The 24,661-nt window shown below is 42.7% G+C and overlaps 1 protein-coding gene across 2 annotated transcripts in view; it reads right to left on the bottom strand.

Annotated features, from left to right (window-relative positions):
• Positions 1–3,833: 3,833 nt before the first annotated feature.
• Positions 3,834–24,661, bottom strand: part of KIT (KIT proto-oncogene, receptor tyrosine kinase) — a 77,103-nt gene continuing 56,275 nt past the window's right edge. For both annotated transcript variants that reach the window (XM_082238103.1, XM_082238104.1), the window contains 13 exons: positions 18,438–18,628; positions 18,152–18,258; positions 17,925–18,051; positions 16,455–16,559; positions 15,420–15,530; positions 13,627–13,768; positions 12,676–12,764; positions 12,224–12,351; positions 10,983–11,105; positions 8,353–8,464; positions 8,125–8,224; positions 6,128–6,233; positions 3,834–4,792 (listed from right to left, as the gene is read on the bottom strand). In XM_082238103.1, coding sequence (XP_082094229.1) covers positions 4,667–4,792; positions 6,128–6,233; positions 8,125–8,224; positions 8,353–8,464; positions 10,983–11,105; positions 12,224–12,351; positions 12,676–12,764; positions 13,627–13,768; positions 15,420–15,530; positions 16,455–16,559; positions 17,925–18,051; positions 18,152–18,258; positions 18,438–18,628 — 1,567 coding nt within the window. In that variant the 3' untranslated portion in view covers positions 3,834–4,666. The remainder of the gene's footprint in view (positions 4,793–6,127; positions 6,234–8,124; positions 8,225–8,352; positions 8,465–10,982; positions 11,106–12,223; positions 12,352–12,675; positions 12,765–13,626; positions 13,769–15,419; positions 15,531–16,454; positions 16,560–17,924; positions 18,052–18,151; positions 18,259–18,437; positions 18,629–24,661) is intronic.

Genomic DNA, 24,661 nt, shown 5'->3' with positions numbered 1-24,661 from the left:
CATTTAAAGGAATAAAGTCTTCCATCTAAGTGCCAATGAAGTACCGCGGTGTGGAAAATTATTATGCCTTCCGACAGCTATAGGAGCTAAAAAGGTGTTGGAAATATCCTTAGAAGTTGGGGTCAGGTGCAGAATAGAAGCCAAAGGCTTCCCTATTCTCAGAACAGGAAGATGACCTGCATGTGCAATGGGAACACCTGGCGCATTTCGGGAGAGTTTCCCTTCACAGAAGAGAATGGGAAACCCCTGCATATGTGGATTTTGGACTGAGCCCTTCTTCCCCCAAACTTCGGAAATGTGCAACAGCGTAAATAACTCCAGTGCAAGTGTCTACTGTGAAGACTGGCTAGCAAACATCTGTAAATAGAGCCCCAAGTGACATGGAGGAAAATGTAGCTATAGATCAGATCATACAGTAAAAGTGAGTGGTATTCAGTGTAATTTGAGGAATCCAGCAGTGTATTTTATTTTTTAAATTATCTTGCATTTGGGTAAATAGCAACTTCCAACAAAACAATGTAAACTCAACAAAAGGAGTGCTGAAATAACAGGGTGCTGAAATGCTGTTGCGCTATAAATAAATAGCTATTTCAAAATTGGTCTATTAACCACATGCCTTCTTCTAGATTTTCGCTCCTTTGGGGAAAACTGGATCTTTTAGAAAAAAACAAAGGGTCTAGAATGATTAAGCATCTTTTTATGGTCTAGGACAATAAGGATGCATTCTGGAACAACAGTAGCAATATCGATATGCCATTCCTAAATCTACCTGCTATACTCCGCTTGGCTCTAACATGAAAATCCACAAACCTCAAGCAAGTTATTTATCAAGTGTTGCCATCCCTGCAGTACATAATGTTACAGAGGGATAAGCCCTTCCCAAGGACGTGGCTATGTGGGCCTCTACAGAAAGCTTTCAAGGTTGTGTAGAAAAATGCAACCAGGAGATACTTGGGGAAGAATAAGGGAAAGAAAAGGACCTTTACAAACAATAATCACGTTGACGGTAATAAAAGCTGTGAAAAACAGAAGGTACCTAGTTCATACCATTAACACCTTGCCTAGTCTCTGATCAGACTACAAGAGCTTTACAGAGAACATAAAACTGTATGTTGTGAAATGCAAATAAGACACATTTCTTCACCAGACTGAGAAGCAGTAGTCAATGGGGACACAATTATTTTGATAACTTGGAAATAGCCACCCAGCAGAGAATTTTCTTCTTCCTGGCATATGCCGTGGAAGAAATGGGATGCAGAGACCTTCGAAAGTAGATGAAGCTATGAAAAATAATTAAAACCAACCACGGGACAGCCACTCACAGGTTACAAAATATAGGTACAGGTACATGAATGTGAACATATGCATTCAAAAATGAAGCATGAACATAATCTTCTCTCTGCGCCCCACCCACCCATGCCCCAACGTATCTTCTACCTAGAATGCAGAAGCAGCAAGAGGGGGACAAACCAGGTGAGAACTGCCACTCAGCTGTTGATAGACTCTTTTCTGCCATTTCTGCCATTGGCTATGATCATAGGAACTGGAAATCTGGAAGGTCACAGGTTCCCCACCCTTGTCCTAAAAGGTGGCCCAACATCTCAGATGCTCAAGCTGAGGTGCTACAATATTCAGGGTCTTTCCCTTCCCTTCTGGTCAAGTGGTCTATTTTGCTCCAGGATTTGGAATGTTATACGTTTGCTTTTTGCTTGCATTTCTAACATTTTGGGGTTGGGAAAGTAATGGAAATCGATTCAGATATCTGCATTTATTCATTTCCAAACATAAACACCTATTTTCTAGAATCAGAGCTCTCGGCGTCTGGCATTATATATAATATATACAGATAGATACATCCAGTGGCGAAGGAAGCAGAACCGGCACCCGGGGCGGCGCAAACCGCCTGGCGGGGCATGTGCACACCGTCCGTACAGCACATGCGCGTGCCGTATGTACGGTGGCGGGATTCTCTGCATGCACCTGCAGCGGCAGCGCAGGGATCCCACCGACGGCACCGCGTGGTTTCTTTGGAGGAAGGCACTCGGAGATCAACATGTCCGTCCGTATCCACCCCCAGCAAGCACGCACACGCAGAAAAACGCCAGGCAAATTCAAGTGCATTGAAATGCACGGGCGCATTCGCCTCTCCTCTACGCCCCCCCCCCCGAGGGAAAGAAAGGGGCAAGACTTTGTACCTATTTTTTAAAAATCTGCAAAAGCAAATGGATCCTTGTTCTCCTATTCCTCCAAGCAATGCCAGTGCAGAAGGAGCTGCTGGCTACGTGAAGGAGTCTCTCTCTTTCCTGTTTCAAGTCTGCAACTCCTCAGGGATGGAGGAGGAGGAGCCTCTTTTTTTGCTGCCATTTTCTCCTGGCCCAGAACTCCCCACACCACCAGCTGCACATGGGAATGACACAATCCAGCCCAGAGCAAAATAAGAATATATATTTTTTAAAAATGCAAACAATTCAGGAAGGACGGAGGAGAATCAGGCTAAAAGCACGGGTTGTTTTTGGTTTGCTTTGGGGTTTTTTGGGTCGGCTACGTTTGCCCCACGTACCATCCACTTTGTCAAAACACCCACCCACCCCCAACCTCAAAATGCAAGCAAAAGGAAGTTAAAACAGCAACAAGGTGCCTCCTCTGCTGCGACCATTTTTACACAAAGAGAATACAATTGGAAATGGATCCAAACGGGGGCAAAAAAGGGGGAGGAGAAAAAGCAGAACAAACATTTCATTTTCTTCCATTTGAATTCAAGCAAGACTTGAAATAAGCAGAGACTTCCTCCCCCCAAAAAGAGGGGTCCCCAGAACCCAAGGGCTGGAAGCAATGGGAAAACAAGAAACGCTCTCGCAAAAAGTTTCTCATGTCTCTTTCACTGAGTGACAGATGCCTAGGCAGATTTCTCTTTGTTCCTAAAGAAACAGGAACTCACCCTCTCTCCCCAATAGCACGTGTTACCCCGGCTTTCCTCCAAACAAATCCATCCCCTCCCACCAAAAGCTGTCATTTTACAAGCACTTGAAATCAGGTTTTATTTCTGTGGTGGGTTTTTTTTAAAGAAACCTAAATTTACAGAGTCCAAAATCGCTAGGGGTTTTTTGTGGGGGGAAGCAGATGTGGGGAGGAGTTTGCAAAAGAGAAAATTGGGAAAGTTGCCATTTTGGGATCAAGAGGGAACAGAAGCATGTAAAAGTAAAAGAAAGCAGGTTTGGGAGGAGAAACCTTCGAAAACTTTTTTTAAAAAAGGTTAGTGTGTGTGTGTCCTTTAAAGAAAGCCAGACCGGGGGGAGGGGGGAAGCAGCAGAAGCACCTCCATTCAGAGAGAAAAGGCAGGAAAGAAGTTGGATCTCTCTCGCAATGTTGCACTGAACGTTACCAGAGAAAAGATCCTTTTCCCAACTCCCTTGCCTCTTGCTTGCTTTTCCATAGCCTGGAAAACACTTCTTGTTCTGCCCTCCTCTCGCTTCTTTCCTTCTTTCCTTGTGGTGCTTTCCCCCCCTCTTCTCTCCCACCCACTCCCCGCTAGAATTTTTAATTTTATTTTTTGGGGGCAAAGTTGAAGAGTTTTTGCAGACACTGATCGGATACTCTCCATGCACACACACAAACCACCCGGTTCTCCACGAGGGCGCTCCATTCTCTGTACAAAAACTATTTCCTCCTCCTCTTCCACTGCCCCTGCTCCTGCCTGCGGCATTTTCCCTTTGAGTGACGGTTTTGCAAAAGGAAAAACCAAACCCCTGAACCTTCTTACAAGTGCTTCCAGCCTTCAGACGCCCCACATGCTTTTGCAAAAAAGAAAATGGAAGAAAAGTAAGAACCAAAGCCGAGCAAATCTCGTCCTCTCCCTGCCTCCTGCCTACTCCTCCAGGCTCCAGCCAGGACTTGGGAGTGGGGGCAATGGCATGCCGACGCCCCCCCCATGACTCCCAAGTATCCAGAGATGGGGGGGGGAGGGAGACGGGGAGAGGATGAGCTGCTCGCTGACAGCGAAGGGTGCAGTCGCGAGGGAGGCAAGGCGCTCTACTCTTTGCTTCTGCCCTGATAGCAAGAATTGGCACTGCACCTTTAAGAGGGAGGCGGCAACGTTGCCAGCCCCACCTCCTACCTAGTGCAAGAAGGAAAAGCCCAATAGGTGGGAGGGGGAGAGCAATGTGACCTAGGCTTGTAGCGTGCAAGAGAGACCAAGAGGCGCTGCTGCGTGGAGGATCCTTTGCCCGCGGCTGCAGGCGCGATGGCAACTCCTTGGGTGCCCTCTTGTCACCCCTTCAGAGATGGCACCCGGGGCGCTCTGCCCCCCCCCCCGCCCCCCTCTTCCTACGCCACTGGATGCATCTCTAATCCATACCAAAGATTTTAAACAGGTTGTTTTCCCACTCCCAAATCTGGTTCTACACTACAAACGCATTTAACATAGCAACTATACACAGATTCTAGCAAACAGTGTAACAACATTGTTAACCGTGATGGATAACCTACTTTTGTTTTTAACAGCATGTGATTTTCAAAAAGAGAGGTGTGTGTGGGGGGGAACAGAGCAAGAATATCATTGCAATGTTCCTACTACCCTCAGCGTAGTAGTGAATACGCTGCGAACAACCAGTAGTCATTTCGAAAACAACAACAGTGGTTTCTTCATCAAGGCTGGACGAGTCTCCTCTCAAGCAACTTCATGTGTGAGCAAGGGCTGAGTCGATGAAGCGCTGCTGCCAACCGAATTTATTCTCACCGAGTGATCTGGAGCATTTCCTTGAGTGCAAACGCCACTTGTAACGTTTGAGTAAATCTGGAGAAAGATACAAGAACGCGATCAGTACTGGACGACTGCAATGACAACAAACTACCTGCCCCATGGATCGCGATTACAAAAACTTGTGTCACGACCAATTGTTTGTTATCAGATTTTGCTCCCATTTACAATTGTAGAGATACAGTGGTACCTCGGGTTAAGTACTTAATTTGTTCTGGAGGTCCGTACTTAACCTGAAACTGTTCTTAACCTGAAGCACCACTTTAGCTAATGGGACCTCCTGCTGCGCCGCCGGAGCCCGATTTCTGTTCTCATCCTGAAGCAAAGTTCTTCACCTGAAGCACTATTTCTGGGTTAGCAGAGTCTGTAACCTGAAGCATATGTAACCTGAAGCGTATGTAACCCGAGGTACCACTGTATCCCTTAACTTACTTTATTATTTTATTTATTTGCACCTTTGCAGGAACTTCCAAGCATCTTGCCTGGATTTCAATTATCGCTTCACTCCATCTGTGAAAGTGTCAGGGGTTTCTACATGGCACATCTCCCCATCCAGACAAGCATTGCCAGGGGTTGGACTAGATGACCCTCGGGACCCCTTCCAACTGTACAATTCTATGAGTCTAAGCTAGAGGCATTTTTGTAATTAAAGGACACCTTCCAGCCACACACGAAAACTGGATCAGAACCAGGGGTGCATTTTGTCCATAGACCCGAGGTTCCCCACCCCGATACAAACCAAAAATAGCTTTCAAATTAGTTCCGTTTTTTAAAAAAACAGTAAGCTTTGGATTTAGTAAAAAAAGCACAGTGAACATCATTAGATGGCAACATTCGTAGGCTTCTCACTTCAGTCTAGATTATTTGATCTCTTTTGATCCATAAGGATCTCCAGTGTGACTTACAAAAAGTTTAAAAGTGCCTTGGAAGTGCTTCCATGCCATCTAACTGCTCTGGGGTCACCACTCCACAAACCCCAATCCTCGTTAAGAAACTGTGGCTGTTCCCTTCCAATTTTATCCCACTTGCTGTCCCTGATTTTTTGGTCAGTTGTCTGGCTGTGTACTTCCCCTCTACTCTGGAATTTCTGCAAGTAGCCAGATCTTCTCTGGAATTTCTGCAAGTAGCCAAGGCTTCTAATTTTGAGCCAAAATCTGCTAAGTGCCATTCCTGCATCAAGATATACAAAAACAGGAATGGTGTTTGGTGACAACTTCTTTTCATTTCTACTCTTTCAAGCAACCGAGAAAGGCATTTAATGCAGAGGAAATTGGGGGCAGGGAGACCCATTTACGGCGCGTAACGACATTAAACAAGGGCACTCAGCACCCATCTCCATCGAGAAGGCAGATTGAAAGGCTCAGTGCTTACATGGTTTGTGGTATCTGAAATCTGCTGCTCAATCAATTGTACAATTTGCTTAAAAGTCGGCCTCTTCACGGGGTCAGCATCCCAGCAGCTCTTCATTATCTCATACCTGCAAATGCGGTCAGAAATTTATCAACTGAGATTTCAGCCAGTCGGTGAAATGTTAAGTAACATGTAGAGCAACGATGAGCAATAAGGCATCAAAATGCATACTATTTTACTGCAGTTTTTAAAGCAAACCAAGTTTACTGGAATAAGTAGAAAGATTAAAAAATATAGTGATCGTGTGTGGAATCCTAAAAAGACAACAACAATCTGGTGCTGTATGGTGGCCTATGTCCTCAGTTCCGATCTTGCCTTGCCATATTTTTGAGAAGACCCCATATTACATTCAACCATGCAGGTGCTGTGAGTTGATATGCCTTTGTCATCAAAGGACATTCTATGGAACATCTCAACTTCTTTCAAAACCTATCTCTCATAGACACCTCGCTTTTCTGCTGTCAAGTAGCCCTAGCCCTTTGTTCCCATCCTTATTCTTTATTTAGTGCACCCTTTCCATTCACGCTCTTTGCTTCTGAGCAGAGATGCTAACCCATCTAGATCTATATCCATGGTCTAGCACACTGTCGGTGGGAAATAAAGAGCAGGACTTATGGGAACATCAAATCTTGAAGACCCTGCTGTCAAGGTCATCTGACATACAAGACGTAACCGGCTGTACTTTTGAATAAATAAGGTATACTATTCATTGTATCAAATTGTAGATTCCAACAGAAGTCTCATAAAGTTCAACGAAAAAAGCGGAAGACCCAGTGGATCAGTTCATTCTCTAGTCAATTCATTCATAAGGTCCATACATGTATAAGTGCCTATTCCACCTGTCTGTTCATAGAGTCCAATAATCCACATGAAGGGTTGCTACAGTTCCACAGAATCCTTTCACAGAGTCTAATGGGTATAGGCAAATAGAAATTTGATTATGAGCACTCTAGAAAATGTCCGGGTCTTCTGCTTTTTTCATTGAACTTTATGAGATTTCCATTGGAATCTACAATTTGATACAATGAGTACTATACCTTATTTATTCAAAAGTACAGCCAGTTACATCTTGTGCGTTTACTGAGTATGTTTCACGTAACCATAGGTTTGTTGTTGTTATTTTGCTAAGGTCATCTGACAGTCATGGCCTGCTGGCTATCAACAACATCCCATCAGCTACGACGAGAAAAATCAAACTGAAACTAGCTAACTTTGGGACACAAAATTCCACAAGTTTGTTTTCTCTGATCATCATCATCATTTGCTTAATTGTTTAGCTGTTGTATAGCCCTAATGCTTCTGTGATCATGTTGTACCAGTTGTAAGTTTCAAGACAGGTCTGGAAGGTCATGAGCAATGGCTTCCAAAATTTCAAAAGGTCATGTGGGGTGTCATCTGGGCAGAACTTCTAGGGGCTGCAGTGTAGTGAAGAGTCCAGTCTATGTCATTTCACCTCTCCAAAATCTAAGTGCAATTGTTCAAAATGAACAAATTTGGGAAGGGGCCATCACCTTAATGCTAGAACATGTGGCCCTAGAGAACTGGACCACTGCTTGGGCTACCCAGATCAAAATTCACAGATAATGTGCTTCATTTACTCACATTGCCAAATTCAGATTTTCTGGGTGCATGCTTTGGGTCATATTGCGGCTAGATTTTGTTTTTCTATTTTTAAAGAAATTTGAGTACAGATCATAATGCAAACTAATATCCCAATCTTACACGCATGTATCTGGGACATCAATAGTACTGATTTCACTGGGGCAAACTTCCAAGTAAATGAATCTAGGACCAGCAGTTAAGGCAGTGATAGGGGATTTTGTAAATATTCAGTTGCAGTTTATTTCATGACTACAACTTTGAGCAGGAGAACACAAATACACTGCTTAAATCAAGAAGCTTAAATCTAGAAGTTTGACATTTTCCACTTCAACGTTGTTATAAATTTGGCCTCTCACATTTCAGCAGGTGCAAATTCTGGAGTAAACATTCTGTATCCTTCCTTAATCCTTTTATAGAACTTGGAATCCACAGGCATTCCAGGATAGGGACTGCTTCCTGTTAACACAGAGCTGTCTGTTAATATATCATATCAGGTTTGGTTAAATGTGAGAAACAAAAGATCCAAGAAGTAATTGTTGCAGCTCTGTATAAACTACAAGAGTTGATAGTCATATGCGTCTTACCTAGGGAAAACAGTTCCCAAAGCAGGATTCCGTAAGACCAGACATCACTCTCAAACGTGTATACACATTCAAAAATGCTTTCAGGTGCCATCCATTTCACAGGAAGTCGTGCCTTTACAGAGAAAGGAAGGGAAAATGGAAAATGAGTGCATTAAGTGGGTAGGCAGGGGCTGAGCCAACCCCACTGCCATCATAAGACTACAACAGGCCTGATTTGGGTCCAGTCTATGTGCTACCTCCAGACTGGTTCAGGGATCTGCTTGCTCCTTCAACTTCTGCCCCATCCGGCTGGGCTGCAGACGCGGCTGCATTGCTCCATTAAGCCCCGCCAGCAGCCAGCGATAGGATTGCACAGCTCATTGAAAGTCATTCCTATTAGAAATAGCAGCTATAGTATAAGATGGGCATTCATTGCCATAAGACAATGTCACCAAGGCACTGGAAAGGGTTCATTTCAAAACCCTTTAGGTTGGAGCTTAATCCAGGTAACAAAGATGGAAGTGATATTATCGCCGAACTCTGAATATAATTGCACGTTGTATTAATTCACATTATTTTTTAATATATTAGTGGCCATGTGATAATTTTAGCTTATGAATTTTATTGTTTAATGTCTTAATTTGTGTATTAATGTACTTTTATAGCTCTGTTTAGAGTAGGTAATGTCTTGATAATACAAATGTTTTAAGTTTTTTGTATCAATCCAGTATATTTTCTTTTAAGTGTTGAATGTTTCTGTGTGCATTGCGGCAGCCTTTGGCTATGTGCAATAAAACTGACTGACTATATTCTGAAATGCATAGAACCCACCTAGAGGAAAATCCCTGGCCTGCTTCTACAAAAATGTAGCCAAACGTCTACATCTTTTGCATTGAAAGGCAGCTAAAGGAAAGACAAATATGGCAATCATGGCAACCAAACATACTCAGTATTGCCTATAGCAGTGGTGCCTTAAAGATGTCTAGGACTACCCCCCCCCCCATCAGCATCAGTCAGCCTGGCCACCACTGAGGGATGATAGGAGTTGTTGTCAACAACATCTAGAGAGCACAACGTATCGATTAAAAAAGAGTCACAACACACTTAGCCATGATGATGATCCTATTTATCCAATTGCTGTTTTATAGTATCCCATGGCTATGCTACAATGTACTTTGTGTTTTTATTTGTACAGAGTAGTTTGGACCGTTTGAAACTGTTTATAAATACAATGAAAAAATCTTATAAAAATAGAAACAACCTAAGGCCAGTATCCCAAGAGTTGTATTACTAGTTTTATGGATTCAAGTGGGTTTTAGGTATGTATCTTGAACAGCAGGGCCCCAGGCACCTGAAGGGACTTTTCAAAACATTTTGTGATATAGCTGAGAACTTCCTGTTAAAAGATAGTAAGTCAGACATCCCAATGGATTCTCCAATGGGCTTGATTAAAGCAGCACCTTGGAAGTCGATCTAACTCTTAATGTTGTTGTAGCCTATATAATTCCTAAATGATTACACGTTTCTAGTTTTCTCATCACAAAGCAGTTCGTTTTCTCTAATGAAACCCCTTTTAAGTTGGTTTTGGGCATTAGAGGGCAATCTTAGGTTAAAATCACCGCACTTCAAAGGATCACGTTTCATCAAATGGCTGCCATTGTATGGTACAACCACAATTCATTGTTTGGGTTCAGGAAACCAATTAGTGAGACTGTTTAGTGTAATTAGATGAAGTGGTAGCCTTGAATTAGAGCAATAATCTAAAAGCCACCATATCTTTGATCACCGAAGGATGATTGAATTGTTTTTTGCTGGAGGCAGAGGTAGGTGCTGTCTGCTGTCACTATTCGGGGTGATTGGAGTTCCCCTAGCATCAGCTTTGATATTATGCCAGAAACAATTATGGCGCATCCCTGGCTCCTGACAGCTGCAGCCAATTCGTCTCCTGACTCTTTCACACTATGAAACATCAGGCAACTCAGGACACGGAAACCCCTTAATCTAGGCAAATGAAATTCAATTACTTACTGCCCCCCTTGCAAGCTGTTGCCCTGTATGTTAAAAATCCTAGATGCAGATAATTAGTCTGAGGCTTCAAAATTAAACCTGGTCCTCACTTAAGTTTCTTCGCACATTTAGAGGCTTTTAAGGGGCTTTCATACTCTTGTTTGCTTCCCTGTGGTGCACGTATTCTGTCATCACACCTCGTGCCTGCATATCACATTGAATTTTTCAAAGAGGAAAAGGAGTGATGGTAAAACTTGAAGGAAAGAATGTAATATTCTTTGCCTGAGCCTCAGATGAGTCAGATTCTCCTTATCTCAGGAGACAGTTTCAACTGCACACATGGCACACAGGAAGAGATTACAGGTTTAATGAAGAGATTTAGTTGAGAGGAAGTTTATCTGAGGGGAGGCCATTTGCAGCAAACGAACCTATGACAGAAGGGACCTCCTCCATACCTTCTGTTCTGAAAACCAGCACGATTTGTTTCCACTGTCCATCTCTCCATTTCTATTCTAAGTTGGCCCCCCTAGGCAAAGGCTATTTGGCACACAGACGCTGAAAGGCATGAACTCCAGCCACTAAGAATCAAATGCAGTTCCACAACACACTTCACAGAGGTACAGGTTGCATTCAAACATACTTACATTTCCTTTGACCACATAATTTGAGTCGTTCCTGATATCTCTTGCAAGGCCAAAGTCACATATTTTTGTAATCCGCCCATGAGTAAGCAATATGTTTCTTGCTGCCAGGTCTCTGTGAATGCACTGAAGGGATTGGAAAAAAAATATACAATATATATATATATATATATATATATATATATATATATATATATATATACACACCAAATATGATTGTTTTGCATTGCACACCACCAATACAACTGTGCAGAACTGCACTTCTATTATATTTGGGCACCTTGGTCTTAATTTACTGGTCAAAGTCCTGTGGCTATAGCCAAATGACTTTTTGAGGATAGGAGAACCAGGATCTTATTGGATAAAGACTGGATTGTACCAAGGTAAGTACAGTAAGATCCTACAGTTAGTAAGCTCGCCTTGCTTTACTTTGTGTCCGTTTCTATTTCCATTTGATTCCACAAAGGGGAGGACAGCTTTCCTTCCCTAGTTCTCTTGATTCTGCCAACTCAGAATGTTGTTCACGGCACAGTCACTTGGCGGAAAGGTCCGTGGAAATCAATGGAATATGCTTCCAAGCAATGTCTTCAGAACTGGAATGTTTTCCGTTGGGGTCTTCACCCACTGCACCTACTTAATCTAGTTCACCATGATCCAAGGAAGAAAGAAAGGGATGCCCTCCACCAAGTGGCTTGGGTTGTTCTATGGTGTTGTTTAGTACAAACATTTAGTATGAAGCAGATAAAGTTAGGTGAGGAGCTTTTTAAAAAGTATATAAAAAGGCCAACTGTACAAAGCAGTTGCCCATAGTATCGCCCCAATTTAAAACACTTCCTCTGACTGATGGTCATAGTACTGAAGGCCAGCTCTGTTAATCTACAGAGATATAGACTCCTCCTGACCTGGAAGCCAAAGCACCATCCCAGGTCACAATATCATCATATATCCTCCTTTCCCCAAGCGACATGATTGGAAAGGGTCTGTTTCTCCAGGCTGAAGAACATAGCTGATTCCCTGCCCATATTCCACAACCTCTTATTTCCCCATGGGAGGTGTACCTGCTGGGGGAGAATTGTTATTTTACTCTCCCAAGGTGTAAAAACATCAAGAGCAGGAGCCAAATGCATCCCACCCGGCGATAGCTAGTTTCCCATCCTTTCAAAAATTACTCAGCAGTGAAAAAGATGCTCAATTTAGTGCTCCTCTAGGTGAACAAATTATTATTTCCCAACTTCTCCACTCACATTTTTGGAGGAAAGGAAGCTCATCCCTTTTGCCACCTGATAAGAAAAACTTAGCAAGTCTTCAATATCCAGAGCCAGTTCATCATCTTCTAAGATGGCAATGGTGACATCCTGATTAGCAAACGATCCTACGCAACACAAGTAGAGACAATACATAAATGGATTAATTATGGACATTTGGGAAGATAGCAGTTTTTCTATTAACAGAGCGCAGCACTTAATTAACACAGAAATACCCCTAAGCTGCTATTGAAACATGAAGCGATTCCGTATGAGCCCACCCAATGGAAAACTGCAAAATTGTTTTCCGTTTTAGTGTAGATTATTAAAGTTCTAATACACTGAATTAGGGATGGTGTTGTTGTTTTTTAATGGACATGTTCTGATAGGTAGGAGCCATTTCAAAAAAAGAACTTTCCTTCTTTCTTTTCCAATCCTGCTTGGCAGCTTACCTGGCCTTCCTGGACTCCTTTTAGTGGCTTTGGTGTGGATGACCTGAGAAACTCCTGGTTTCATGTCCATGTATTCATCAGTGGCATCACTATGTGGAAAACAGAAGAACTATGAGGTTGGATAATAAATATATGGGGAATCTGTTGGCTTGGGTCACTGGACCCCTAGCGGTTTGTATGATGAGGAGTGACTAGGGTTTTCAGCTATGTAGAGAAGATGACCTGAATGAACATATCATTTTTTTATTTGAGAGAGAATTATTTAATCCATATTTTCAACTGTCTCACAGTCTCGCATTCTAGATTGTCGGCTGACAAATTTGTAGTTGTACAGCACATAACTTCGCCAGGCTGCAAGACAACAGGAAGGAATGTCCAATGGAAACAAATATTCATTGGCTGTGTGGTTCCTAATCCCATACCATTCCCATCATCCCTGGCCACTGGTCTTGGTTGCTAGCGATGATGGGAGTTGTAGTCCAAAAACAGCTGGAGATCCAAGTTTGGGAAACACTGATCTAATCCACAGGGAACGGGGAGACTCAAGTCAAAAGTTTGTGAGGAATAATCTGAGCGCTCTCTTAAAAGACAGCCAGAATGGGAGTGCTAGACTTGAATCACAAAGTCCAGGATTGAAATTCCTTTAAAGCTTCTAAGCTTAACTGAGTAGTCCTGGGCAGGCCCCTTATCTTTCAGCCCAGACTACCTCACAAGGTAGTTGTGATAGTAAAATAGGACAGCCTCTATGTACACCTTCCTGAATTCCTCAGCGGAAGCATGAAATAGAAGCAATGTGATAAATAAAAGCTCTCCCCCAAACCAACCCCCACACAAAATGAGTACAAAGCTGTGAAAAGCAACAAAACAACTCCCCTCCCAAATGCACAAGCGCACAAAAGGTACACTGTGATTTCCTGGCAATGACCACAAATATTGGCACCACATCCTTACTACATGTGTTCTTTTTGATAGAGAAGGTTCTTGTAGACAGCTGTTTCTTCATGCTTTGGGCAAATAAAGGAGTCACGTTTCCTTCTCAGAAAATTCAAAAGGTCACCATAGCAGCAGTATTCTGTGATGACCAGAGTAGGACCTGCAGATGCAGAGGAAGTCAAAAGCAGTGGGTGAATTTTCCATTCTGGCTCAGGCATATTTAAAAACAGAAACAAACAAACAAACAAACAGCCCCTCGATTATTTGGCTACATGTACAAAAACGGGCCATTTCAAATCACACTATAGAGTAGTGTTTCAGCTTGAAAAGTCAGGGTGAAATTACATCAGCGGATTCTCTATTCAGGCACTGAGCCTTATTTCCAATTAAGACGATGTCATTCCCAATTAATTATTTTCACACATCAATAGGGCTGCAGTGTTAAGAAACACACATACACACAAATTAAGCAAGTCCTGTGATAATGGTGCAAACCAGACACATCTGTTTCATTCCGGAGCTCTTCCTGAAGGAAGTTATCTGTTCCAAATGTAAGCTTCTAACATTAATCCTTTTGATTCACTCATGTTTACAGTAGACTTCTCGCTCTTATAGTAATGTTTTGGAAATGATATAAAATATTATAGTTTTCACCGTAATTGGGGGAAGGGAGGGAGAACCATTCAGACAGAACTCTCTACTGAGACAGAAAGCTAGAAGCTCCAGACTTTTCAAATGATTAAAAGGGAAATTTAAGGGCAGAATCAAATCGTCTACGGTTCTAAAGTTTTTATATCAAAGATGTGTTTTTCAGAATGCCTGGCTGCCTCTAAGTCATTTCAAGTACCGGATGCCTGAGATTTCAAATATAGGGTTCTGTATCAGTGCTACTTATTCTGGATAGTTTCCTCTCCACTCACACAGAACCGGAACTATTTTCCACAATAGCAATAACTACACTTGTTTATGCTGGGTGAGGTATTATGAAAAGAGCACAAGCCTTCTCTTGGGGCTGTGAGGTCTCCTTTTCAGTATCCCAGTCAAGCTTGCCTTCTTTCAGGACACTCTGTTCCCTTTCCCCCGCACCCCCAGCAGACATCCGGCGGCCACTAAGTGTGCTCAGTCATCAAACTGCCCGTTGCTTCCTGCCCTCCTGTGGGTTTTTCCTTCGGTGGGTTTTGTGTACTTCTGCAAACCTTGGGGTCCCCCTGAGCCTGCGGATGCCTCCTCCTCTTGTGTGTAGAATGGAGCGTTTGATCTCCTTCAGAGTAAGCAAACACATGAAGAGTAGCAAGGATGGGCTGCTCCACCAAGCTCCCTCCAATGTGTCACCTGTACACAGTGTAGAGCAGCGGATCCCAATTAGCTAAGTCCCGTGGACCTCCTGTTTTTCAAGCCATGGACCCCCAACTTTTGAAATTTTTGCTATCTCTATGGTAGTTTTCATTATGTGAATGGTGCCATGGACCCCCTGGGGATCACAATCCACCAGTTGGGAACCACTGGTTTAAAGTTTAAGACTGATGCCCTGAAGCAGGGAAGCTCCCAGTGTAATTTGGAGCATTGGTTTTGTCCTGTGAGGACTATCCATGGGTAGAGGAGGTTCTCTGCTTCACACCTTCTCCCTCAAATTCATGGAGGGCTCTGAACTGCCATATGGGGCAGGGCTTGGCGGCACAGACCACTTCTCCTTTTTGCCGACACACAAGATGCCTGAATGCTGGAATAGGACACCTCTGTGTGAACTGTGTGAACATTACTAGCTTTCCCTCCAAGCCTCCCCAAACTGAGCAACAGGTTGAAAACTGTACCTCCAACTGTACAGGCTCCGAGTAGATTGACAATGTTAATGTGGTTGCCAAGGTAACTCAGGACTTTCAGCTCGGACATCAGGGCTTCCTTCTCAGTGAAATGGGCGCTGGCTGGAGAGAGAAAGATTAGAAATTCAGCAGATTTAAAAGGGGAGAAGGGAGTCGCAAAGGAACATGCCACGAGGCGTTCCATCTTGCTTCCTGGCCCGATGTGCTTTCAGGTCTTCCAAGAAGGCTCTGCTTAAAACTAGGCTTGCCACACTGGTTTCTGATCTTAGGAACATTTACTTGTAAAGGATACAATAACTGGGAGGAAAACTCTCTTTAATCTGATGCGTTACAGTGTTCTAACAAATGGGATACATTCTTATGGTCATACAATGTGCTCCATATTTTGGAGATCCTTGGATGGCAACCCCACCTCAAACTCCCTCCTGAAGTTGGGAAAATGGCTACTGGTGTGTGTGGGGGAAGGAGCGTTCCTGAAGATTCATTATGGAATTTCCTTCCCAAGGAGGTGCTTCCAGGCTCAAACTCTACCAGTTAGAATCACAGAACCAGAAAGGATTCCAGGTCATCTGGACCAACCCAGCATTCAATCAAGTATCTACAATGTTGGAAGCAGCTGTAGCATCCCTGACAGATGCCTGCCCAGCCTCTGCTTAGTGCCTCTGACAAAGGAGAACCCACCATCTCCAAAGGCAGCCTGTATTCCACTCTCAAACAGGTCGTACTATTAGGAAGCGCCTCCTACGTTTAGCTGAGATCCACTTCCCTGCAATTTCCACCCACCAATTCTAGTTCTGTCCTCTGGAACAACAGAGCACTAGTGTCCTAATATTTCCTGCATGGCAGCTCTTCAGATATTTGAAGCTGGCAATTTATGCAGGAATTTGGGGCTGAAGGCAATGTGTAGCGATGAGGTATGGTTTTCAACTTTTGGCGTGTATGTCGCTTTCGGAACCCTTGGGAAGACAAGGCAAGAGAGATATTTTTAAATAAGTAAAACTTGCAACGGAGGTGCTGGGAACTTACGTTTGAGCATCTTTACAGCTACTCTCATTGCTCCATCAGGTTTGAAGAGACCGTAGGCAGTGGCTTCAACCACTTTCCCAAAAGCTCCAGCTCCAAGAGTCTTGCCTAAAGGATTTTCAGAGTGTTTAAAAAACAACAACCAAACATTGAGCTGCTACCAAACAGATTAGCAATGCAACCTGATCCAATTCCTATTTTTTAAAGAAATTTAAAGCAGGGATAGGCCATTGTAAGATCCACAAATAGTGTCCCACCGAGTAGCTGTCAATTCCATTATTTCATGAATCTAGGTAGAGGGTGGGGGGCAGCAAATTTGTTACACAAAGTCCAACACTATTGTTAATATTTTGGGGCCCAAAGTTACAGTTCCTTATTTTCCCTCAGCTCCCCTTTGTTCCGCACATCTGACTTAACCTTTCCCTCTTTGACTCCATCTCTCCTGTCTCTACGTCTTCGCTATTTGACAACAGTTGCAGGTAAAAAAACAGTAACAAAGTACAGTGGTACCTCGGTTACATATGGTTCAGGTTATATGCGCTTCAGGTTACAGACTCTGCTAACCCAGAAATAGTACCTCGGGTTAAGAACTTTGCTTCAGGATGAGGACAGAAATCATGCTCCAGCGGCAGCGGGAGGCCCCATTAGCTAAAGTGGTGCTTCAGGTTAAGAACGGACCTCCAGAAATAATTAAGTACTTAACCCAAGGCATCTAAAAGGCATGCTGGGGTTTAGCTGTATGTGTGACGTAATTTGGAGGTGACTGTAAGCAGAACAACAAATTATGGAAGCAGAGTTACTTAGAACATGGCACAAATAATGCAGAGCTTTTCCTACAGGAAAGTTCCTCACCATTTTCCTCAGCTTGTGACAGGCCGCAGTGTAACACAATGCAAGTCTAGTGGGGGACCAGTCTGTGGGCTAGGGAGAACTCTTGACTGGTTTTATATTGGCCTGGTTCGCACATAACAACAAGCCAAACTATGGCTTAATGTACAAATACCTGAAGTAGAAAAATAAATTAAAAAAATAAAATCTTCCCCTGGTCCTGCTGTTGCCATGCTATCCAGAGCTAAGCCATGGTTTGGTTTGTGTTACATCCAAACCTGGGCTTTTGGTTTGTCTTGCTCCCAACAAACATGAGTTGTAACCAAGATTTGCTCTTGGTTTTCTACTTGTAGTTCATCTGCAGGAGACGTGCTATTAGCTCAGCTTTAGATAGTGCAGGAGCAGCAAAACAAGGGGAGAAGTGAAGTGACTGTGATTTCCCTTCCACACGCTTGTTTGTTCTTGGCAAGCCATGGTTACATGCAAAGAAAGGTCACTTGCCTAACCTTGCTCTGAAGAGGACACAAGCTCCTTACAGGATTTCTTAAAAAAAAGGAGTACTGGTCCTACATTCCCCACCCCCTTCCAGGAACAATGCCATTCTGCTGACACAGAGTTTTATAGGTCAAATACATGTAAACTAACCAAAACTTAGCCGGTTTCTCGGAAACTCCCATTTGTCATCATAAGGAAGCTGTGTGGGATCTATGTAAACATAGTTGTTTCCATTTATTTCGTCAACTACTTTCCACTGAACCTCATATTTTGGTTTCTGGAAGAGAGATACAGCCATGTTGAGTGCATAAAACCGTGAACGGAGGTAAAGGAAAAAATAAGATTGTGGGTGGTATAACCACAAGCATAATTCTTACCTGCAGATATTTGTACACAAGAATGATGACTGTGATGCACATCAGTCCTGCCGCTACTCCAAAGCCAATTAACAAAGGAGTGAAAAGGGTGTGGGTGCTTATTTGTTCTGGAAAGACACACACAAAAGAAGCCTGGCTTAAATTTTTGCATTAAGAGACTTGGCCCTTGACTCATCAAGGAACACAGTGCTTTATGGTATGAGCCAAAAGGTGTGTTCTCCGTCTCAGGGAGATTACAGCATGAACACAGTATGCCGTTTCAAATATCACTCGGGCTGCCAGTTACCTTTAATGGCAAAGTTGAAAAAAGCAGCACTCCTGGCAATGTCGTTGGAAGCTTCACATGCAACAGTGCCATTCTTGAACATGCTGGCATCCACGGTGCTTTCAACAACTATCTTCCCAAAAGGAGGAAAAGACGAATCTTTATAATTGGTCTTCACGTCTACTGGTGAAATGTTTGGTGAATCTGAACACCTGGAAGAAACAATTCACCCGGGTGAGCCAACTTGGTGGACAAGAGAGAAAATATCCAGAATGTTGATGCCAGGAAAATAGCAGCACCCTTTAGGTCAGTGATGGCCAAACCTGGCCCTCCAGCTGTTTTGGGACTACAATTCCCAAACCACTGGTCCTGTTAGCTAGGGATGGTGGGAGTTGTAGTCCCAAATCAGCTGGAGGGCCAGTTTGGCCATCGCTGCTTTAGGTGAAGAAATGCATCTTGTTTATATCTATATTAGCATTCCCTAATGCTGTACTAGACTGTCTAACATTAACATCTATGTACTATACATTTTGTTTTTTATATAATTTTAATTAATTTTTTGTTTTACACTTTAGAATATTCATTTAAACAACCTTAAAATGTCAATGACTTCCCTTCTTCTCTTTCCATGATTCATTTCGCATATCATAAATCCCTGCATATTTTACATAAACTAAACCATTCAGTACTCCATGACTGGATCGAACAAAACTTGTTTGCACTGTTGAATTTATCTTAATGCTGCCAACATTTTCAGGTGTACACAATTCCCCCCCCCCATATATTCAATAAACGTTTTTCAAACTTCCTTAAATTTATGTTATTCTTGTTCTCTTATTCTATATGTTAGGTCTGCAAGCTGTGCATATTCCACCATTTTAAGTTGCTATTCTTCTTTAGTTGGGACCTCACTCGTTTTCCATTTTTGGACTAACAAAACACGGCCCGAGAGTGGCATACATAAATATCCTTTTTTTGACACCCAGGAAATCCTCATGTACTATACATTTTGAGTGAGTAAAACCTCATCTTAAAAAGCTTTGCCCATTCAAAGAGGGAAAATATCTCATACTCTCCAGCATTTCCAAAAAGGTGAAACAAAACCTCTCTCGAAAAAATGTTTTCCTCTAATTTTTTGTCTGTCTCCCCCACCCACATGAGGCCTGAAGTGCATGTATAGCGTCTAACGTCAAATATACACATATTTCTCTAACACAACATGCCCCAAATTATGTAAATCTGCTTAAAAGCCTACTTTGCATCTCCCACAAAGTATGACTTTAGATTTCATGGTCTTATCCCATTTCTCTTCTCATTAATTTTCAGAATACATATAACAGGAAAACAAAGTGTGTCAACAAAATGCTCACAGCCTGTTATGACAATTCATTAAAAACGTTACAATAATCCAAAGGGTAATATATTTAATGTCAGATTTCAAAGTAGCATAAATGGTGGTGCATTCCCTATGGCTATTTTCCCCTTTGTGCCATGTTGCACTTTCAGCCAAGATGGCAGCAGGCACCATTTTCTAGGAAATCTCCTCTCTGAGCAAATTAAGACCGTTCACTCAATGCCCCATTACACTGAGACTCTGACTTTCCCATAACTATGCAGGGCCTTTGTAGAACTAAGATTCCGACAGATGCCCTTGACATATTTAGAGGGGAGGTATTGGGGAATTCCCCATATGGATCGCAAAAGTATACATGGATGCAGTCCGGTAGAGGACATCAAACACTACCTGCTTATTTGGCCCCTGCATACAACGCCTAGAGGAAAATTTATAGCGCCAATTCTTAATTGGCTTCCAGGTTGATTCATGCAAAAAGTGACTGCTGAACTCCTAGCAGATAAACATCTATATATTACACACCAGGTAGCTAGATTTGCACCTGCAGCCAAGAAGTTCTGTTCCACCTACGTGAATGCACTCCAATTTAAGTCTTAATGTTGTAAATTTCTTTTCATGTTGCAAACTGCTACAGGTTATGTGTATTATTTAAGATGAAAGTTTCCTTTTCTTCTCTGTTGTCCATTGCAAAGGCCTCTGGCTATATACAATAAAAACTGACTGACTGTCCAGTCAGCTTCTTTATATATGGATTGGAATCGGGCAGCTGTTTTGTGTCTTGCTGTAGGCAGCAAAATGTCTTGGGCTGGGCCTTAAGACTCTCTGCAGGAACCTCTGCTTCTGATACAGAGAAAACTAAGGCCGTCCTAAAAGTGGTTTTCAGCCAGCAGAATGCTCTTTCTTCATTATCTACTACAATGTCACAATTTAAAATCCTTTTTAGGACGGAACATATATGCAGAGTTGAGAAATGTTGCCCATTGCTGTGGATGAAAAATGCACACCTCAAAATTAAACTTAGGAAAGAATAACTTGTGAAAAATGATTCATATAGGAAACACATTATCTGCTAGCAAGAATGTCTTTAGAACGCTGTCAAAATAAGCAAGTGCTTTATAATCTTGTTTGCAAATCCTCTACCTGCACGGAAAGTACATACAATCTTCTTAGAAACTTGGTAATTACCTTTGTAGTTAATTCTCTTTCCCCCCACAAGCTTACAACACACATTTACCCTATAATCTACTGTGTGTAAATGAAAATCTAATTACCCTGTGTCCTGGAAAATTGTGTTATTACATGATAAATCCAAAAGATAATAGCCATACACGGGAGCTATTTTGTAATTGTCATTCTACGGGGTTAAATCATTAGGGCCAAGAACAGCCCGGCTGCAAGTGGGTGTAAGCCCTCTGAAGTTCATGTTTGGCCCTTAATGTTTAGTCATAAATTATAGTGACTCCTTCAAGAAAAGAGCAAGAAGCGAACCACAGAAAAGTCCTGCCATAAGTAAGGCTACTTAGGATAGTGAGTGTGTTAGAATGTGGAGTCCTCCTAGCCTAAGCCAGTTCGCTGAGAGATGCTGACTGGTCCCTCAGTTGCCAACCGATGGGCAAAGGAAACATGGGACCTATTCCAGTGAACCTTCCCACAAATATTCATGGAGGAACCAGGCCTGTTAGCCCTGCTCCTGACAAATCCATGTGCCATGCTTCTCAAGGGCCATAGGTGCAGTGAAAGGGACCTAAATGTGTACAGCTATGCATGTCCAGGGGTTATCTTTCAGAACTGCTCCCAATTGCAAAGAGTTGTGGTGGATATGTAAAAAAAAATAAGCTAAAGGCTTCTGAGAAATGATATATAATGAAATGAAGATGATGTTTATCCCCCAAAGACCTGAAGCTTTTCTCATAGGGATAATAGGGATGGACATGCCAAGGAAAATGACCAAATCATTTAGGTACGTGACAACAGAAGCTAGAATGTTATATGCACGGAAATAGAAAGAAGAGAAGGTTCCAACGAAGGGGGAATGGCTTAAAAAAATAATGGACTATGCCGAAAAGGCAAAGCTGACAGCAATATCAAGATATTGAAACGATGGACTTTTTATAGAAGAATGGAGGGCTTTTGTGGAGCATTTAAAAAAATAATAATACTGAAAAAATACAGTCAAATGAGCAGGATTCGAGATAGGGAGCAGTGGCAGAAAAATGATAAAAGTAATTGTATTAGACAGATTTTTGTAATACATAAAGAGTTTGAAAGACTGCAGTAGAAAAGGTTTTGAACATAAACACTGTTGAGGCATAGGTGGGAAGTCAATACATGAAATGATGTAACTGTTCCATTTGAAGTTAATTTGTAAAAAAAAAAAAAGGAAATTCATTATAAATTATATTATAAATAAAAACAATTGCAAAGAGTTGTATTTGTGTATGGCTCTGTGCACAACTACTGGAAGGGCATGGCTGGCTTCTGCTAGCAGGGGTGGGTTTTGCTCACTTCTCGTGTTCCCTGAGGATGTGTGTAGGAAGGTTCATCTGACTAGCTCCTACGTATGTTTCCACCTGAACAGCCCTATGGAGAAAGGGACTTTTGGTTAGTCTGTATTGATCTGATATGTAGAGATCTTTCCCATTTCAAGAGGGTTCTGGAAGTTTCTGTATGTGAAAGAAACAAGTAGCAGGTTCATGATGTCTGGGTTATTCTTTCAGAGAAGCTGAGTAGAGCTGGCCTAAACTGGGCCTCTTATCTCTTTCTGTCAAGGTCATGCTGACTATAAAAGTAAGGCCAGAAGGAGCCTGGGTTTCACTTTCTCTTTCTATCTCTTTCCTTCAGGTGTGGTGTTCTGTACATGGTATGCTTAATGCTAACATTTAGACTTATTATAAGTTATTGCAAGTTTAAGTTAAGTCTGCTGCAACTAGATTTCTTATGGACAGTGCCAATCCTGAAGGTATTGGATTTGTGACTATTATGCTCATCTGCCTTCAGTAGCAGTAAAGCTCTGCTGGATAAAACGTAATTGCCTCTGGTCTATTTTTTGGGAATCCTGCAATGTGTTCAAGTTGTTACTCTGCTAATTATACACTGGAATCTACCCTGGATCAATACTGAGTAGAATTTCAATGACACTTTTGTGGCAACACAACTGGCTGACAGCCTCTGTTAGGCACTGGGGGCAGGCAAGGTTGGGAAACCAAGCCATCAAACCCATTCCTCACTTTTCAAGTGACTCTCCAGTGGCTGATTCAGAGCTGTAGAGCACATGACGCACAGGGACAGCATTTCTTTACAGTGGTACCTCGCAAGACGAATGCCTCGGAAGACGAAAAACTCGCAAGACGAAAGAGTTTTTTGTTTTTTGAGTTGCTTCGCAAGACGAATTTCCCTATGGGCTTGCTTCGCAAGACAAAAACGTCTTGCAAGTTTGTTTCCTTTTTCTTAAAACCGTTAATACCCAGGGTGCATTGCTTGAAGAGGTGCAGTTGCAACTTGACTTCGAGGAGCAACTCATAGCACGCGGTGTGGTAGCGTTTTTTGAGGTTTTTTGAAGACTTTGGTGATTTTTGAAGCTTTTCCAAAACTTCTTTTGCAGCCATTTAGTAAGTTAAACTTTTAAAACTTTTTGGGGGGTTTTTGGATTTTGGGTTGGGGTGTTTATAATTCAAGGACTTGGTGTTGGGGAGGGATTTACAAGAATCTGGAAGCTTGTGTGTTTTTTTCTGCATTTTTATGATTTTTTGTGACCATTGGGGCACTCTGCTGTTGTTAAAAAAAAAAGATTTCTGGGTTTGGATTTCTGTGTGGTGGGGGGGTGTCAGGGAATTGTTGAGAAGGGGTTTGCAAGAATCTGGAAGCTTGTGTGTTTTCTGGGAGGTTTGGTGATTTGAATTTTTTGGATGTGAAACACTGATTATTATTTTTTTGGGTTTGCGAAGGTAGGAGCTGTGCTGCCATGGGGCCCAAGAAGACTGCTGCTGCAGAGGCCGGCGAGAGGAAGAAGGAGAAGGTTACGCTGGAAATGAAGAAGGAGATCATCCGGAAGCACGACGGTGGAATGCGTGTGACAGACCTCGCCAGGGAGTACGGGAGGAATCCATCGACCATCGGGACCATCCTGAAGATGAGGGAGAAGATCCTTGCGACTGATGTAGCCAAGGGAGTCACCAGGATCATGAAGAACCGCCCAGCTGTTCTGGAGGAGGTGGAGAAGTTGCTGCTCATCTGGTTAGAAGAGAAGCAGCGTGCAGGGGACACAGTGAGTGAGGCCGTCATTTGTGAGAAGGCCAAGGCCTTGCACGCAGACCTCGTCCGGGAACAGCCAGGAACCTCAGGCGAGCCAGAAGTCGTCAGCGAGCTGGTGGAGGAGCACGACCACGAGCTGACCACCCAGGAGCTGGTCGAACTGCAGGCAGAGGCTGAGCAGCAGCAGGCCTTGCTGGAAGAGGAGGAAGCAACTGAGGAACAGCTGTCCTCCAAAGAACTGAGGGACATTTGCCAGAAGTGGAAAGATGTGCAGGCTTTTGCACAGCAGCACTACCCTGACAAGGACCTGACACGTGACCTTGCGAACACTTTTGATACGAGGGTCATGTCGTCTTTCAGGGAGGTGCTGAAAAGGCGGATGAAGCAGCAGACCATGGACAGGTTCTTCAGCAAGAAGCAAAGAGTGGAAGAGGAACCTTCTCTGAGTTGTCCCCCAGAGTCTTAGAAAATGTGTGTACAGTACACTTTGGTGATTTTTAAATGCTTTTCTGTCGTGTTTCGAAACTTAAATTATTGTTCCTTCAATTTTTGAAATGCTCTTTACAGTATGTGTGACTTTAAAGAGCACTTAATAAACTCTTTTTGTACCAAATTTGGCTTTGTTTGGACTTTTTTTGAC

This window comes from Podarcis vaucheri, assembly GCF_965113315.1.
Source record: "Podarcis vaucheri genome assembly, chromosome: 9".
In the NCBI taxonomy this organism is placed as follows: domain Eukaryota; kingdom Metazoa; phylum Chordata; class Lepidosauria; order Squamata; family Lacertidae; genus Podarcis; species Podarcis vaucheri.
This window is presented reverse-complemented; position numbering and strand designations above follow the sequence as displayed.